Source organism: Suncus etruscus, chromosome 5, assembly GCF_024139225.1.
Source record: "Suncus etruscus isolate mSunEtr1 chromosome 5, mSunEtr1.pri.cur, whole genome shotgun sequence".
Lineage (NCBI taxonomy): Eukaryota > Metazoa > Chordata > Mammalia > Eulipotyphla > Soricidae > Suncus > Suncus etruscus.
This window is the reverse complement of record NC_064852.1, coordinates 15,145,638-15,164,448: the sequence shown is the minus strand read 5'-3', so window position 1 is coordinate 15,164,448 and position 18,811 is coordinate 15,145,638. Positions and strand designations below refer to the sequence as shown.

Genomic DNA, 18,811 nt, shown 5'->3' with positions numbered 1-18,811 from the left:
AATGTTTTAGGATCTAATATGTTTTGTTTTGGTTTGGTTTGGTTTGGTTTTTGGGCCACACCCAGCGGTGCTCAGGGGTTACTCCTGGCTGTCTGCTCAGAAATAGCTCCTGGCAGGCACAGGGGACCATATGGGACACTGGGATTCGAACCAACCAACCACCTTTGGTCCTGGATTGGCTGCTTGCAAGGCAAATGCCGCTGTGCTATCTCTCCGGGCCCAGAATATCTAATATGTTAATAGATGGTTTACAAATTCATCAAATTGGGCTGGAGAGATAGCATGGAGATAGGGCGTTTGCCTTGCATGCAGAAGGATGATGGTTTGAATCCCGGCATCCCATATGGTCCCCCGAGCCTGCCAGGAGCAACTTCTGCGCATAGAGCCAGGAGTAACCCCTGAGTGCTGCCGGGTGTGACCCAAATAAAAAAAAAAACCCACAAAAAACAAATTTGTCAAATTATAGCATATGCTACACTTTTATTATGAGAAGGGCATAGTCTGAAAAATCTCATGTGAATCAAGGGTCCTTTAAATTCTCTTATGCCAAAGGATCCAACCCGTCCACACAGAAGGCGGCCAGCGATTTCTCAATCTATCTATCTTTCTTTCTTTTTTTTTTTTTTTTTTTTTTGGTCACACCCGGCAGTGCTCAGGGGTTACTCCTGGCTCCACGCTCAGAAATCACTCCTGGCAGGCTCAAGGGACCATATGGGACGCCTGGATTCAAACTGATGACCTTCTGCATGAAAGGCAAATGCCTTACCTCCATGCTATCTCTCTGGCCCCGATTCTCAATCTTTCTTGTTTGTATTCTGAGCCAAACCTAATTGTGTTCAGGGTTTACTCCTGGATCTGCACTCAGGAGTCACTCTTGGTGGGATGCGGGGAACTATATGAGATGCCAGAGATTGAACCTGGGTCGACTGCATGCAAGGTAAGATCCTTACCCACTGTACCCTCCAGCCTCATCAACCGACCTGATTATGAGAACTGGCAGGATTAAAAAAAAAACAACCTTCCCCCCGAAAAGGCAAAACCACACAACAGAAAGATGGAGGAAAGGTCCAAGGCCACCTAAGAAGTAAACTTATAAGGTCGAAATCAACTCTCTGGGTACAGACTTTAAGCTCATGGTGCCAGGGCAGTTCCCTGGCATAGAGAGAGCTCACAGCCAAGAAGGGGCACTGAGCCAGGCCAACCACCCCAGGAAGCAAGGTGTGTTTGAAAAGTTCACTCGGTGCTCCGAGAGCCCATTTGTGTTGCTGGTACTTAACTAAAGCTATTGAGGGAGAAAAAGAAAAACAGAAAAACTCTCTTCAAGTACAAATGTTCAAATCTGGACATTTTCAAGTTCTTTGTGAGGACGCTGGGATGGTGCTTGGTGGCCTTAAGAGAACACTTCTGGAGATGTGGAAATCTTTTTCAAGAAAGCATCTGTGTGCACCAAAAATGTCGAAAACTGACTTGAAAATCCTGTTTCAATTCCTGTGTCCACTGCTGGTATGGAAAGAATTTTTGGTGCTGTGGATATTCTACGGGCCAAGAGGCCCAACAGAGTATGGAATCAGTAAGGAAAGAAACTAGGGCACTGGAAAAAAAAATAAAAAGGAAAAAATGAAAGGAATAAAGGTGAAACTTACCTCTTTAGACATAGTTTCTTTTAAAAGAAGGGTAAAGTCACTGAGTTTATGTCAAATATGACCACAAGGAAGACTGTCATATTTAAACAGGAGGGGAAACCATACCTTTGAAATGAAGTGGGGTCCTGGCTGACTCTTCATATTTGGTTCTGATTTGGTTTTGTGGGGGTGATAGCAGGAATTGAACCTGGGCCTCATACATGCAGGGAAAGCTCCATCCCGTATTGGGTCTTGAGGGGTGGGTAGGGTGATTGCTTTACATACAGCCAGCTACGTTCAATACTCAGTACCTCATATGGCTCCCTCCCTGAGCTGTCAGAAACAAGCCCTTAGCACTGCTGATATGGCCCAAAACAAAAAATTACTGGTTCTAGACTAAGACTACTACTCCCAATTTTGACAAGGATTCCTTCTGTACCTGTTTGAGCCCTTTCAAACAGTGTTCCTTGAGCACTTTCCATGCACACTCACATGTATGTATACATTTATAAGCATGCATATAGGCAACATACAACCTTGTAGGATCATTCTTTTAAATTATGTTTCCACTTTATTAAACTTTTTAGATAATACTATGGCATCCCGAGGATGCAGTATCAGGAAGCCCCAAGAGTGGAGGCAGGAGATGAAGCTTGGCTCCCAAATGAAGTCTGCCAGGTTCTGTGCCAGGCCCAGAGCTGAAGAGTCAGGCACCTAATGTGAACCCCACTTGTTCAACAAGTTGAACACAGAGAAGGGGCAGGCAAGGAAGGGTCAGAAACTCTTCAGAGGCTCTAGAAGGAGAGAACCAATTGCTAATGTAGGAAGGATAGAAGAAAAGAAAGGACGAGAGGGAAGTGGGAGAGAAGGGGTGAAGGGGAGACAAGGGAGGAAAAGAAAGGAGGGAAGAGAAGGAGGGAAAGGAGAGAAGGAAGAGGGGAAGGCAGGGAAGGGATGAAGGGAAGGGATGAAAGGAAGGGAGGGAAGGGGTAAAGGGAAGGATACGGAGCAAGAAAAAGGTGGGGAGGAAAGGAGGGAGAGAATGCACCCTCAAACCTATAAAGGAGGGGAGCAGTGGACACATGCCACCTGGAACAGGGACTTCCAGCTTGGCATTTGGACACTGTGTGAGGTGCAGGGCCCGTTCGCTGCTCCTTCCTTTTCCGGAAACTTCAGCTCAGCTGGCAGACCAGGTGCCAGCCCAGCAGCCAGGCATGAACAGCAAGTCTGGATCGAAGGGGCAAGAATGCGCTGACTGTGGCTGTGTTTGAACAGAAAATTCCTGCGTCTCTTCCCCAGGATTAAAGTGCTGGGGTACGGGCTGGGGTGGCACAAACCCCAGAGTTGCAGATGAAGGCTCCTGGCATGTTTTCTAGGTGCAGGAAGAGGTGTGAAGGGATATTAAGGTAGGAGGGATTTGCTGTCCTTCCACAGGGCTCACCACACTGCCAGATGTACCCTCCCTGAGAACATTCCTGAGAACTAGGGTGATGGGAGGGCAGTCCATGGTAGGGAGGCGGTGGGGAGCACTCCATAAATGGGGAGGACTTAAGTACTCCGTGGTGGGGAGGGCTGGATACATTCCATGTTGGGAAGAGTGGAGAACTCTATGGCAGGGAAGAGGATGGGGAGAACTCCATGATAGGGAGGGTGTGTGGAGCACTCGATGGTAGACAGGTTGGAAAGCACTTGTGGTAGTGAGGAAAACAGGGAGCACTCCATAATGAGAGGTAGGAAGCACTCTGGTAGGGAAAAGAGTCAGAGCTTTCCATGGTGGGGAGGAGGGCAGGAAACACTACATGGTATGGAGGGCAGGGAGAACTCCATGATGGGGAGGTGGGAAATATTCTGCTATAGAGGATGGTGGGAGCACTCATGTAGGGAGGAAGAAAGGAGCACCCCAGGAGAGGAGGGCAGATGTCTCTTGCAGGGTCCTCAATCCTCTCCACAGACATGGTGGAGTCATCCTGCTAATCCTCTCACAAAAGGAAGGAGCCATTCCTGGGTGCCCAAGGGCTAGCCGGCCTGACCTAGGTCTGCTGCCAGGTCCTGGCCCTGCATTTGGGAACCTTGAGGCTCCATCTTCAGCTCTTACCTCTCACCCCCATTCTGAGACAAACCATTCAGGCACACAGGGAGGGAGAGAGGTCTGGGCACTCGAAGTCTGGATCTGGAAGGCAGGGGGTGTTGTGGTCATGCTGACTAGCCCACCCCAGATTACACTGATGGAGATGAGCCCTTTGGGAACACCAGGATGAGGGCAAGATTTCCCATCTTCCCAGAGAGCCACACCCAACCTTCCTGCCAATGCCACTGCCCTGCAGCACCCCTCAGCAGTTCTGTGTGTCAAGCCACACACACACCCCAAAGTCTCTCCTGTTCCCGCTTTCCACTTGGTGGCAATAGGGCTTTTAAAATGCAACTATACCTACAAACCAATACCTCCCTGCAGAAAATCTTTACCTGTTCTCAGCACAGAACCAAACTGTCTGCAGACCCTGACACCTGGGGCTGGGGGGCTTGCTCGGCACCTGCCTGGCAAACAAACCCTGTGTAACTGTCTCTCCTGTGTGGCCCCATCCTGGCTGGGTGTCTCCTTCCCTCCACTCCATACATCTGACTGCCCAGAATGACCTTCCAGATCACCCGGCTCCTATACCCCATTTAGCTTTCCGCACCCCGACTCCTGTGCAGGCTTGTCACCCCAGAGCTCCATCCACCCTCTGGTGTGCAGAGCAAGTGAGCAAGTGGGCGAGGAACACAGGGCATGTGTGTGCAGAGACATGGAAGTTGCTACTCCATGGGCCCCTGGGTTCATGGCTCAGATTCCCAGGGGCCCCAGGGATGGCTTCCGAGGTCAGGAAAACAGGAATAACATCGGCCTTGCCTGGGGTCTGCGAGGCTAGGAGAAGGGACTCTCTCTTGCGTGTGCTACCAACTGGCGGGCAAAGGTTAGCCTGTGGGTTCCTACACACAGGGGTGTGGAACATCCCTATCCTGTTTCAAATTTTGTTTGTTTTTTGGAACACACCTAGCAGTGCTCAAGGGTTACTCCTGGCTCTACGCTCAGAAAATTACTCCTGGCAAGCTCGGGGGACCATATGGGATGCCAGAATCGAACTGCCGCCCATCCTGGGTTGGCTGCGTGCAAAGCAAATAAATGCCCTACTGCTCTGCTATCTCTAGAATCTTTTTTTGGGGGGGGCCACACCCAGTGTTGCTCAGGGGTTACTCCTGGCTGTCTACTCAGAAATAGCTCCTGGCAGGCACAGGGGACCATATGGGACACCGGGATTCGAACCAACCACCTTTGGTCCTGGATCGGCTGCTTGCAAGGCAAACACCACTGTGCTATCTCTCCAGGCCCTTGACTAGAATCTTGACTAAGGCTATGAAGGCCATGCTGGAACTGATCCACAGAGCTTGAGGGGCTTTCCCACATGCTTCATGCCCGAGGCAGGCCTCCCAGTCCTCCAGGGTTCCAGTGGCCACCAGGTGACAGCGCTGCCCAGCCTCATGCCAATTCAGCATCAGATATGTGTCCCCACAGCAGGGCAGGGAGGTATCTCAGGAGCCTTCTGGCCCTGCCACTCTGCACAAATCAGCGCCCCCGAACTACAGTGCCTTCCGGGGGATGGGGGCTACAACACAGCTGCTCCTGCTCCCCCTGCTTACTAGGCCTGAAGTGGTGCCTGTCCCAGGTGATGGGACACATGGTCAACAGCTGGTGCACCACCAGAAACGGGCAGCAAACGGACAAGGTGACTCAGTATCACAAACACACAGGACTCAGACAACGATCGCACACTCAGCTGGGCCCCCCTGGGATGCTGAGCCGAGCTCATGCAGTAGGAATGCAGGAGAGGGGGAGCAGTAGCAAGTAGGGTTCCAGGGAAAAGCACAGCTGAGGGCTGAATGAGGGCGCAGGGAGGGGGGTGTGTTTCCATGGATGGGGTGCCTTCCCAGCACCCATTTCCCAAATGCTCTGCTCCAGCTACGGGGCTTGAACTGGCAGGCCTGGGGGGAGTCTCGGGGAAGGGTTGGCCAAGAGAAACCCTCCACACAGTGCCATATGGGCTCCCCTCCTTGTGGTGTGACCCCCCACACACACCCAGGTCAGCCACGTCATCACCCGTGATGCTGCCACGAAGGGGGCCCCCTCCTGTCTCCCCAAGAGGCCTCTGTAACCAAGGAGACCGTCCTGGCCCTCATCTTGCAGAAGGCGATGGGGAAGTTCCCCAGAAAAACAAGAGGGGTGTGCGACTGTGTGGGCCCGTTTTGCTCTGTGTGTGTGTGTGGGGGGCCGTTTTGCTGTGTATGTGTGTGTGTGTGTGTTTTAATTTAATTCAAACTGAGTTTACAATACAATTAATAATGATTCTAACACCACACTAGGTTCCTTAGGGACGTTCTCAACTTCCTGGCACCTTTTGGCTCTCACCAGCCAGATGCCCACTGAGGAGCAGGTGACTAGAGAGGCATTTTTCTTTTTTTTTTTTTTTTTTTTTTTTTTTTTTTGGTTTTTGGGCCACACCCGTTTGACGCTCAGGGGTTACTCCTGGCTATGTGCTCAGAAATCGCCCCTGGCTTGGGGGGACCATATGGGACGCCGGGGGATCGAACCGCGGTCCGTTCCTTGGCTAGCGCTTGTAAGGCAGACACCTTACCTCTAGCGCCACCTTCCCGGCCCCTAGAGAGGCATTTTTCAAGGCAGCTAGTAAGGACCTGGCAGCAGCAGCTGCTGCCCCAAGTGTCAGGCCACAGGGGCAAGCCGGCACAGAGGCTCACAGGCCCCAATGTCCATGGATCCCCTTATTTAAGCTTCAAGAAAGGAGAAAACCACTTGTCTGGAGCGAGCAGCTGGAATGGTCCCCGCTCAGCTCAGGGGTGGCAGCCTAAAGCAGGTAGCGGAGGGCCTGGCTCTGGTTCTGCCAAGGAAGCGTCACCTGCCACCTGAGATGCTTCTTAGCGCTTAGTGGCAGGAACGTGGCAGCTGCCTATGAGAAAAGGAGCTCTGGAGTCCTGTACTTCAGAGGAAGGAACGAGGATGGATGCATGTGGTAGGGCCAGGGGACTAGGAGGAGACTGCCTGAACCCAGGGGTGCCAGAGGCCCAAGTCTTTCCTGGGTTCTCTAAGGAGCTGCGGAAGATCCATTTTATATAGCGAGAGAGATCTCCCTAAGAGGGACACCCAATTGCCCACCCAAGGCCATGCTGGGTCCAGCCACATAGAGTGAGTGTTGACACCCCCACCTCCAGATGCCGCCCCTTTCCCTGTGTGGGCACCATGCCTTGGGGACCTGCCTGAAGGCCACCTGCCCCTGGGGGGGGCATGGATTACTGCACCTGGGTTACTGTGTGTAGGTCCCACAGCCGCTGCCCCAGAGATGGCTACCCTCACCCGCTCCAGAAGCTTTGATGGGGGTTGGGGAGCCCCAGCAGGCTCACGGGCCTGTTTATGCCCACATGGGGCTCAATTCCACTTCCAGCCAGGATACAGGAACAGAATCAAAATGATGGGAAATTTGTTCAAGAAGAATCTTGGAGCCACTTGGAAGAAAGCTCACCAGCTCCGGGGATTCAGCCCCACCAGGGCTGGAGGACTTCCATGTGGAATCCCCACCAACCTCGCCTAAACCCATAGCTCCCAGATGCCCAGAAGCAATCCAAGCAGACAGAGCTGAAGGATGGGTGGGGCAACAGGGCCCAAAGCTACATGCTGGCTACTTCCCAACTCCTCTCCACGCAGCTCCCCAAAGCAGTCCCTGGCATGACAGAAAATCAGACAGAGGCTACATTTCAGCTGGGAAAGCCAACCAGGGAGGCGGTGCTCCCGGAGGTGTCTCAACACCAGGCCAGAACTCTGGCTCCAGGATGGCCCATTTTCTGTGCCCAGGAGAGATGAAACATGGCAGTGAGAAGGGACAGGCTGGTCCCAGTCTCCTCCATCATCCCTAGAGAGCTATAGACAGGGGTGCAAAAGCACCATACATGTCCCCTTGATTTCTGGGGATACACAGGGTCCCACATGCACCCATCAACCCACACTGATGGGAAAGAGCTTTGGAAATGCTCATGACATGGCCCTCATCAGACCCTGTACCAGGCTGAGAAGATACAGAGGTCTGAGATTTTTTTTTAAGTCTCTTTTTTACAGCAGGAAAACTTTCCTTCAGATTGAATTATATAACAATCTAAGCTGGCCTTTAGAAGAAAAAAAATTCCCATTTTCTTCCATGTGGGTCACTAGCTTTCCCAGAGAAACCCCGAGCAGTGTGGACTGCGGTCTGGACAATGTGGAGCCTTTGGCCCCTGAGAGAAATGAGCTTATGTACTCAGCCTGAGTCATGCACCAGGCCCTGAGCTCGGGAAGCTCACCCTGAGGGGGCCCTGATCCAGCCATGGCAGTGTATCCCACAACTCCCTTGTATCAAGGGCACAGTCCCTGAAGCTGTGAGGTGCACCCCTGAGGACTATTTAATTAGCTCCCAGTAGCCCTAGGCCTGGCCTGAGGCTCAGGAAGAGAAACCCCCAATCCACTGAGGCTTAGGGATCAAGGAACTTCCCCAGAACTTCCCCAGAAATGAGCCAGATCATGGCACCGAACTTACAGCCCAGGTTTTTGTCAGTCGGAAGATGGGCGCACTTTGTAACGCTGATACCACAGACATGAGAGAGTGAAGGTTATTGAGTTCTAGAAGTTTCTGGAAGAAAAGGGAAACAAAAAAAAAAAAAGAAAGGAAAAAAAGACATGGAATAGATTATATAGCTGCTGTGAACAATAGAACAAAAACATACTCAAGCATTACCAAATGTCATATTTACGAAATGCAATTACACTTAAAAATATCTCATGTAGGAAACAAAGGTCTGAGGTTCATGGGAAACAGATGCTCCTCTTTCAACCCGCCAAAGGTGAATCTTCGTCTAAACCATCTGCAAAACGTCCTGTGTTGATGAGTCCAGTGGCTGGGCCAGGAATGTCTAATGCTGCTCTCTAATGCTTTCTTTAGACAAAACTACACTGTCCCAGAAGCTCTGGGAACCTTAGCTGTGCCAGGAGCACCAATGCGGGTCTCCTAGTCCCCCTTGCTCAGTGGGGACAGAGGTCCCTGCACCTCTCACTGACTGGGACCAGACACCCAGTTAGCAAGAACATGTGGCTTCAATTTGGGCTCAGACAAGCTCCTTCCCACGAAGAGACGCTGGGGGGATGTGGGAGAGCCAACAGACACACTTGTTCTGCTCCCAACTGTGCTGAGGAAACCCCCAATAGTAACCGGGGGCTCCCTGCCTCAGCCTTGAGGAGCAGCAGCATGTCTGGATTTACAAGCAGATTCTGCTCCACAACCAAGAGGTTCCCTCCCAAAACACACATCAGTCTTCAGCCTAATGCTCGTAAACTTTGGGGCCCAGGGATGATATGAAGAAGGAAATCAGGGCACCCCCCAATGCCTGGGTGATGTGGGTCTCCATCATCTCCTCCTTCCCAGGGGATACCCACCTGCCCTTTCTCCATCACCCATCTCAGGTGCTTCCCACATGCCTCTGTCCCTGCCATGTTTTTCTGTTGTTGTTTTGGGGCCACATCTGGTGGCATTCAGGGGTTACTCCTGGCTCTGTGCTCAGAAATTACTCCTGGATGGGGCCAGAAAGATAGCATGGAGGAAGGGCTTTTGCCTTACATGCAGAAGAATAGTGGTTCGAATCCCAGCATCCCATATGGTTCCCCCGAGCCTGTCAAGAGCGTTTCTGAGCGTAGAGCCAGGAGTAACCCCTGAGCGCTGCTGGATGTGTCCCAACCCCCCCCCCAAAAAAAAAAGAAAGTAAAGAAATTACTCCTGGCAAGCTCAGAGGATTATATGGGATGTTAGGGATTGAACCTGGGTCGGCCCTGTGCAAGGCAAATATCCTACCCACTGTGCTATTGCTCCACCGTTTTTTTGTTTTTTGATTCACACCTGGCAGTGCTTAGGACTCACTCCTGGCCAGGCTCCAGGGACCAAATGAGGTGCCAGGGGTTAAACCCAGGTCAGCAGCATGCAAGAGCTATGAGTCTCCTGCACTGGCCCACCTTAACCTGCCCTTCTCTCACCTGGCCCAATCGATGCACCTGATAGCAGGGCACAGAGCTTCCCCCAATCCCCCCCTTTACCACGAGTTGGCAATTCCCTGAACTGCAACAGCTGAGTTGAAAGATGAAAAGACCCAGAGGGCCCAGGGCATCTCAAGGAGCATCTGTGGGAAGGATTGATACCAAAGTCATGGGGTATAGGAGGCCAGGAGGGTAGTGAGCTGGTCTGGGAGCTGCCTCTGCTTGGGGACATCAAGATACAGACTCCCCCTTGGGGCCGGTGCGGTGGCGCTAGAGGTAAGGTGTCTGCCTTGCAAGCGCTAGCCAAGGAAGGACCGTGGTTCAATCTCCCGGCATCCCATATAGTCCCCCCAAGCCAGGGGCAATTTCTGAGCGCTTAGCCAGGAGTAATCCCTGAGCATCAAATGGGTGTGGCCAAAAAAAAAAAAAAAAAAAAGGGCCCGGAGAGATAGCACAGCGGCCTTTGCCTTGCAAGCAGCCGATCCAGGACCAAAGGTGGTTGGTTCGAATCCCGGTGTCCCATATGGTCCCCCGTGCCTGCCAGGAGCTATTTCTGAGCAGACAGCCAGGAGTAACCCCTGAGCAACGCCGGGTGGCCCAAAAACACCCCCCCCCAAAAAAGATACAGACCCCACACCATCTGAACCTGCCCAGCAGGCCTAGAACCAAACCACCCCCAAAGAGAAAAGGAGGGGAGAGGGAAGGGGAGGATATAGGGGGGAAGAGAGAGAAAAGAGGGAAAAGGAAAAGGAAGGGGAAGGGGAGGGAACGGGGGGAGGAGGGGAACTGCTTACCTTGGCTATTTTCACAAAATGGCTCAGGATTTCTGCCCTTATTTTTAAAGTCTGTGCTGTCAGAATTTCTCGAACAACCCAAAAACTGACCTGCAGAGCCAAACACATGTGGAAACGTTAACATTAGACCCTCAGGGAATCCACCCCCAAATGATAGGATTATCAGGAGCCGGATACAGGGAGGGAGTAGCAGGGGCTGGCTAGGGGCACATTTAGCTATGAGACTCCCCTGGTGGTGGGTGGAGCAACAGTGGTGGCCAGCTGAGATGGGCCAGAGAAGGGCCCTACATTTCAACAGGACCACCCAAGCCACCCAGTTCCTATGCCAGAGCTGTGTGACGGGTTGGTGCCCTGACCAGGTGGCTCACAGAGACTGGCACCAACGTTAGAATCGCAATGTTCATGGGCAGGTCAACAGGTGGCTAAAATGGCTCAAGCATCTTTCAAAGGTCCTTTGAGGGATGTGGGTGGCTGGGTTGTTTCTCTGTGGCCTGCCTGGGCCCTTTGATGCAACCCAAGCCCTGTGGTGGGATAGGAAGGTCATCAGCTACGCAGGCTACTCCATATGGCACACAAAAGGACCTTGATGGGAGAGGCTGGAGGTTGGGGGTGGGGGGTGGGCTTCAGGAATGTCCAAATGCAATGACAAGAAAGGGAGTGCTGGACAGAGAGCAGGGGACATGCTTGAGTGAGAGGAAGGGCTGCGTGTGAAGCTTCCAGATTATTCCACAGCAGACCCTTCCTTTAGCCCCTACACACATACAGCCAGCAGTGCTGGGGACCCCGGGGGTCACTCACAGCAACACTTGCCCCACGGTCTGAGTTTCAAGCCCTGAGGCCAACAAGGGCCCATTCAGAAATGCTTGGGGGCAACCAGGGTCTCATGTGGCAAAGTTCAGGGGTCCAAGCAGTGCCACGGACCACTCAGGACTTTGGGTGATGTAACTCAGGGATCAGAACCCTTCTGCACGATATCCCCGGCTCAAGTCTCTCAATTTTACCAGGGAAAATAGCTTGAGAGAACCAGAGGAAACCAAGCAAGGTTCTTGCTGCAACCAAAATCTTCTTTCTAATCTCCATGATTATTTTTCTTTTCCCCAAAAACCACTTGATTGCTTTATCTTTTTATCTTTTGGAGGCGGTGCCAGACCTGATGGTGCTCAAGCATTACGCCTGGCTCTGCAATAAGAGATTACTTCTGGAAAAAAATTTACTTCTGGCAAGCTCAGGGGACTGATCACATTGGGTTCCAGGTTCAAATTCAGGTCGACCATGTGCAAGGCAAATGTCCTACCTGCTGTGTTTTCTCTCTCTCTCTTTCTCTCTCTCTCCCATGTGCAAGGCAAATGTCCTACCTGCTGTGTTCTCTCTCTCTCTCTCTCTCTCTCTCTCTCTCTCTCTCTCTCTCTCTCTCTCCAACCCCGTTTTATCATTAAAAAAAAACCCTCTATTTTACTACTTTATATCATGTAACTCAGAAATCATAAAAATAGCCATCAAATACACAATTCAAAGATTTGGAGGGCTTTTCCCCCCTCTCTAACCTCTCCACTAGTAACTATTCCCAGTTTCTTACCCACACACCTACTATCACTTTTCAGTCAGGAAACAAGGGACAAGGAGCAGGGAACACAAAGTCAGCTGACAGTAAGCAGGAATACTATCAAACTCTCTAGAAATACTATAGGCACATTTTCTCAGCAGAATCACCAGCAGTTGCCTCCCTGACACGCCCGCGTTTCCATAGAATCATTTTTTCCAAGAACTTGCCTCAAATTAAATTCAGACTCTTGAGTTTACTAGCCAGTTAAGAAAGACTTCCTGGATACCAAATAGTAAATGCCCGCAGTTTATGGTTTAATCATGCACACTGTCAATGACACGTCATCCCAAAAGGGATCGATTAATGGATCACAGTGAGTAGATTTCTAAAACATGCCAAGCATGGCACATGTTTAAGGCATATGGTGCTTGCTGCCAGGTGCTGAAGGGTGGGGTTCTGCTCAACCAGCCCTAGCCCCAGCCCCAGCACCTCCATCAGTTGCTCTTGGGTGTGAGCTCAGGCACAATGTCCTGGAAGAGAAAATGGCGGCAGGACCCTCCAGAAAAAGTCAGAGCATAAGATAGCTGTGGTGATTGGTCCTAGATATTCAGATCCAAGTGAGGGAGGGCCAGAGAGATAGCCCAGCAGGTAAAGCATTTGCCATGCACAACCTTGACACCCTGTGTGATCCCTAGTATCCCATATAGTCCCTGGACTCTGGTCAGCACCACCAGGTGTCGCATCATACCCCAAAACAACAACAAATCACAGTGGAGGGAACAAGAGAAGGGCTCCTTCAGGCAGTGAACCTGGAAAGGTGGTTGGCCTTTCCATGGGGATCCCAGGACAAAGCCAGACACGTCACAAATGGGGACTGCAGTACTTCGGACAGGGAGAGTGAGGAAAGAGCATGTTGGAAGGCAGAGGTGAGGGCCACACATTAGGAGAAGGTATGAGGTGATGCCCTTCTCCTGAGGGAGAGTTCCAGAACTTTTCAAGCCATGGAGAGAATGATCAGATTCCTTCCCAAGGTGAGGGGCATGGACTTGTACAAACAGGTTGATGTGAAGGTCTCTGTCAGAGATGGGGAAACCTGAGGCAAAGCTATGCTGAAGGAGTGGCAGAGGACCAAGAAGAGAGACATTGCCAAAGAGGAACAGACAGGTAGAACATCAGAAGTGGGGCAAGGCCATTGAGAGGGGGTTCCATGCTGAGGCCCCCATGCAGTGGTACTCAAGGCACAGCAGGACTTGGGGTCTTCATGTAGATCAGAGATAGAATATGGAGCATAGCCCTGAGCCCTTTAAGCCAGCAGGGGGCTTCAGCAATTTCTTCGGCCCCTTAAATATCTTTCATTCTCTCTTCAACTACAGAACTTCAGGACTGCTCAATACAGAGAAAAGAGAAAATAAAGAAGCCCACACAGAGCCATGACAGTCCATACTGTGATATATGTGGCCAGGCCTGTATTTCCATATGTGGAACATGCGTGTTCAGTTCATCAGTATGTGTCAATCATCTTTCAGTCTTGTAAATGATATTCTTCGACAGCTCGGTTCTCTACAGCTGCCAAGTATCCCACGGAGAGTGATGCCATCGTAGATGTCAGGAGCCCCTTTGCTGAGAGGGGGGATTCCAATGACTTTGTTGTTAGAAACAGTGCTGAGTTGTTTATTTTCAGATATTTTACTAGATCTCAGGATAAATCCCTGGAGTGAATAAATATGTGGATACTGCTTTTCATTTTGTTTTTTATTTTTCTGGGCCACATCTGGCAGTGCTCAGGGCTTCCTCCTGGCTCTGAGCTCAAGGATCACTTCTAGTGGGGTTCAGGGGACCATATGGAATGCCAGGAATTGAACTGGGATATAAAGCTTGTGCAAGGCAAGTACCCTATCCACATACTAATTCCCTGGCCCAGTTAAAATGTGTGTGTGTGTGTATGTGTGTGTGTGTGTGTGTGTGTGTGTGTGTTCACAACTGTTTGTCATCAGCAAATGGGGGCACCTGTTCCCAAATACAGGTTATAATTATTTTTTGGGTTTTTGGGTCACACCAGGTGGTGCTCAGGGGTTATCCTGGCTGTGCTCAGGAGTCACTCCTGGCAGGCTTGGGGGACCCTATGGGATGCCAGGATTCGAACCGGGGTCTGTCTGGTGTTGGCAAGCAAGGCAAACACCTTATTGCTGTGCTAACGCTCAGGCCCCCACATTATAATTTTGTCATAATTCTTCCTAACTCAAAGAACAAGCACTTCTTCATTTCTATTCAAAAAACCATTAGCTTCAACTAACATTTATTGTTACAGCATTTCCAGGCCTTCTGTGCTATGTGCCTTGGGAAATGCCGCCTCAGATCCTGTCTCAAAGCCTCTGTCCGACACCCCATACAGCCCGCTGGGAGAGGGCATGTGAGAGGAAGTGCTCTGGGCCACTCTGATGTGGATGTGATAACCCAGATCAGGGAGAAGCCAGCACTCTCAGATGCTGCCTGGGGAACAGGCCGGTCCAGGTACACTGTGAGGAACAATTTTAACACAAAGATGTGAGTCCTGGTCCCTGGGATGTATGCCCTCGAAAAGCTCAAGAAATTTGGGGGAAGGTACATGCAAAGGTTTGCATCCGTCACCAATGTTTGGAATTCTTCTGCTCTGTGGGGGGCTCTGTTCTACTGTATTTATCCCATTGTTTATTTATACCCGCGTAGACTTGCATATATTTTCTACTTTGGGGTATGATCTAAGATTAGGCTATTTGTTTTGTGGCTTCCTTACAGTTGGGCAAGCTGGCTAGAGCAAACTCCTTCAGCTGGCACTAAAGTTCCCATGTCAAAGCCCAGCAGGGACCTGGTCAGAAGGCTGGCTGGGGGATGCCCTCACTTTCCAGCACTGCAGAGTGGACAGGCTCAGCCTGTACATTTCCTGCCCAGTCGAGAGCCACTGGTTTCTCCAAGAAGAGAATGGAACTTGAACCTTCCATAGGTGATTCCTCTGGATGATGTTTCAGCTAGTCAAACAAAGGAACGTATGTGTATGTAAGAATCCATATGTGTCCAAGACTTGGAATGACTTGACACATAGAACCCTGTAGAGCAATTGCTCCCAGGATTCTCCTTTAAGTGAAAGCTTCAGAGACACTGCTCCAGAGACAGAGAAGGACAGCACAAAGAGGGGTGCTATCTTTCATGATCAGTGGTTACTCTCAGGCTTGACTCAGGGCTGTCCCTCCTCCCTCACAGAGAACTCGGGTTAAAGGAAAGATAACCTACCAACCACTTTTCCTGCCCACAGCATTGTTCCCGAGACATTCTTAAGCCCCAGTGTTTATGCTTATTTTCTCCCTGGTACCTCACTTCTCCCCGGTTATGCTTCTGCTATGTCCATGATCCTGCCACCTTGTACCTCCAGTCTTATTATATAAGCATTGTTGGGAATGGAATATAGTATCTTCTCAGGTCATCAGCCCTCTGATCCATTCTTTCTCAGTCATCAGCTGCGGGGGAGGAGTGGAAATGTTCTAGTTCCATAAGCACCAGGCTGACAGAAGTTGTCCCATGCTGGCCAGCTGGTTTGACATAGCTAGTGTCACTTTATCCTGAAGCCTCCACCTCTGATCCACTACCACATGGATCTTTCTCATCCTTCTCACCTTCCTGGTTTCCTTTATACTTGAGTTTTTTTTTTCTTTCTCCCTTACTGCTTTAAAGAGTCAATCTCTCTCTTTGATTTTTGCAAACATTTGGATTACCAAATGTCTTGGTATTGTTCTGTTATGGTCTATTTTGTTTGGCACTCCCCTTTTGCCTCTTGGATTTGTAGAGACCTCTTTCCCAAGGGTGGGGAAGTTGTCTGCTTTTATCTCCCTCACTACTTGCTCTTCCCCTTATTGAATTCCTGTAATTCGGAGATTATTACTCCTGTCTTTGTTCATTAGGTACTTTACATTTTCTTCCAGGGTTTTCTCTCTCCTTTCTTTTTTGACTTCTTTATCCCAGTTGGCTTATAATTTCTCTTCAAATCCGTCTTTGTGATTCTCTGCCTGAGTAATTCTTTTTTTTGTTTTTTTTTTGTTTTGTTTTGTTTTTGGGTCTCACCCGGCAGTGCTCAGGAGTTACTCCTGGCTCCATGCTCAGAAGTCACTCCTGGCAAGCATGGGGGACCATATGGGACGCCAGGATTCAAACTGATGACCTTTTGCGTGAGAGGCAAACGCCTTACCTCCATGCTATCTCTCCGGCCCCTGAGTAATTCTATTATGGCTTGCTAACATCGTTTTTTGTTCCTTCAGTTCCATTTGTATGGATTCTCTCATCTTCTGAAAGAGTTCTTCTTTGAGTTGGTTGAATTGTTCATCTATAGATTTCTTAACTTCACAGGCTAGTGACTCCTTGATTTCCACTGCTAAACCATTAAGTGTTGGTTTTAGATCCTCATCTATAAGGTTGAGGCATTAAGGTGGATTTGGAGATTTGCCAGGATTTCTCTCCATATCTCCCCCAGTAGATGTCTTCTTTAGCTTCCCCACTGAACTTTGTTTTTTTTGTTTTTGTTTTTGGTTTTTGGGCCACACCCGGCGGTGCTCAGGGGTTACTCCTGGCTGTCTGCTCAGAAATAGCTCCTGGCAAGCATGGGGGACCATGTGGGACACCGGGATTCAAACCAACCACCTTTGGTCCTGGATGGGCTGCTTGCAAGGCAAACGCCGCTGTGCTATTTCTCCGGGCCCCCCCACTGAACTTTGTATTTAGTGTTTTGGAGTGCTGGATTTCTTAGGCTGTTGAAAGAAGTGCTAGATTCAATATGCCAGGAAGTCTATGATATAAATTGAAATGCTTTTGCACAGACGCACTAGCATCTGCACAATTTGGTAAAATGAAGACTGATGGGAAGGAAGGAAAGACCCCAAAAGACAGCCCTATTTGCGTTTAGTGGAAGGGATTAAGGAATGAGGTTCCCTATTCTCTCCCTGACAACAACCTGGCTGACCCCAAAGGGCAGATGAACCATGATGGCACTAGAACCCAGAAGGACACCTTGCTGGTTTCTACTTCCTGCTCTAACCTGCCTTCCACCACCTGTAAACCTCAGCGGTTCCAAAATTTGGATCGAGAGGTTCCAGAGGTTCCAGAACTGTTACCTTCCTAGAGTCTTGGGGAGCCACTCCAGCAGACAAAGGACTGTGCTTCTGTGCAGTTAACTCTGCCATGATCTTTGCTCCCTGTGGGCCATCCCTCCCCACCAAGTGTCTGATTCTGAGTGTGCTGCAAAGCCCCACAGCTGACCAAGCAGGCAGGATATACACCAGGATAGATGTCCATCTCCTAGAACCCTGGTCCCCACTTAGCTCTCTACTTTCCTTGAACTCGGGAAATCACTTCGACTTTTTCTAATATTTGTTTGAAATCTTTCCAGATTTATATTTAAAAGGCAGGGTATATATATATGGTGTAAATTATACATGTGCTACCTTTTCAGACCTGCTTTTGTTTTGGTTTGTTTTGGCTTTGGGGTCACATTCTGTCATGTTTGGCAAGGAGCATCACTCCTAGTAGTACTGACGAGGACCTTGTAGTATGGTCTAGAACCGAGGCCTCCTGCATGCCAAGCATGTGCCCTCCCTTAGAGTTGTCTCTTTGGTCCTCAGACCAGCTTCTTTTACTTAGTGATCTACATTGCCCCGGTTCACATACATTTTTGGTTTGGTTCACTTCATTTCTTCCTTTCCCTTCACTGTTAAGAGTCTAGAGGCAGCCAAAAGGAACTTCAATATTTTCGAGGTCATTTTTGGCCAGGTGCATCATCTCCTCCACCCACTTCTCTGTCTCCTCAGCTGGCACTGAGCCCCCGTGGCTGGACCATAATGTGGACTTCCTTCCCCTCCATCCTGCACTGGTGGAATGCAGGGAACCAGAGCTTTCATCCATATTTTAACATGGCTCAATGAGCTAGGCTCACGATTACTGTCCTAGTATAAATTCACCTGCTTGTCTATCAAAGTCATCACCCATCCAAGGGCAGCTCAGCGATTTCCTATTTTCCTATTTCTGACCATTATAAAGAAATCCACCATTGGATGGTGTTTTTCGTGTGTGTGTGTGTGTGTGTGTGTGTGTGTGTGTGTTGGAAACCTAGGGAGCTAGAGGGGAAAAGGCCTGTACCCATGTGTATGTGTGTGTGTGTGTGTGTGTATGTGTGTGTGTGTGTGTGTATGTGTTGGAAACCTAGGGAACTAGAGGGGAAAAGGCCTGTACCTGTGTGTGTGTGTGTGTGTGTGTGTGTGTTGGAAACCTAGGGAACTAGAGGGGAAAAGGCCTGTACCTTGAGAGGAATTGATGCTACTGGTCACACAGGAGTTGAGTAGCAGGGTCAGCTAGGATTAAGACCTCCCAGGGTCCTTGTCTCGTTTCCTGAAGTTTCAGTGTTGACAGACCCCTCTCCCAAAAAACATTCCTCCTGAACCTGGCTCCAGACTTTCAGCCCCCAGCCCTTTCTCTCAGTACCCTTTTTATTTAGGCCCACCCAATGGTACTTAGGAATCACTCCTGGTGGGGACTCGGGGACCATATGAGATTGAAGCTGGAGACTGAAACCAGCTCAGCTGTGTGCAAGGTAAGTGCCCTCCCTGCTGTGCTATGGTTCTGGTCCTCAACACTATTTTTGTGCTTTAGGGCCACCCCTGGCAGTACTCGGGAGTTATTCCTGGCTCTGTGCTCAGAAATCACTCCTGGCAGGGGTGGAGGACCATATGGGATTCTGGGT

General features: G+C 50.0%; 1 protein-coding gene across 4 annotated transcripts in view; it reads right to left on the bottom strand.

Annotated features, from left to right (window-relative positions):
- RALGPS1 (Ral GEF with PH domain and SH3 binding motif 1) overlaps positions 1 to 18,811 on the bottom strand; it is a 230,184-nt gene that overhangs the window by 106,815 nt on the left and 104,558 nt on the right. For all 4 annotated transcript variants that reach the window (XM_049774155.1, XM_049774157.1, XM_049774158.1 and 1 more), the window contains exons 6-7: positions 10,512 to 10,601; positions 8,234 to 8,326 (exon numbers count right to left, since the gene is read on the bottom strand). In XM_049774155.1, coding sequence (XP_049630112.1) covers positions 8,234 to 8,326; positions 10,512 to 10,601 — 183 coding nt within the window. The remainder of the gene's footprint in view (positions 1 to 8,233; positions 8,327 to 10,511; positions 10,602 to 18,811) is intronic.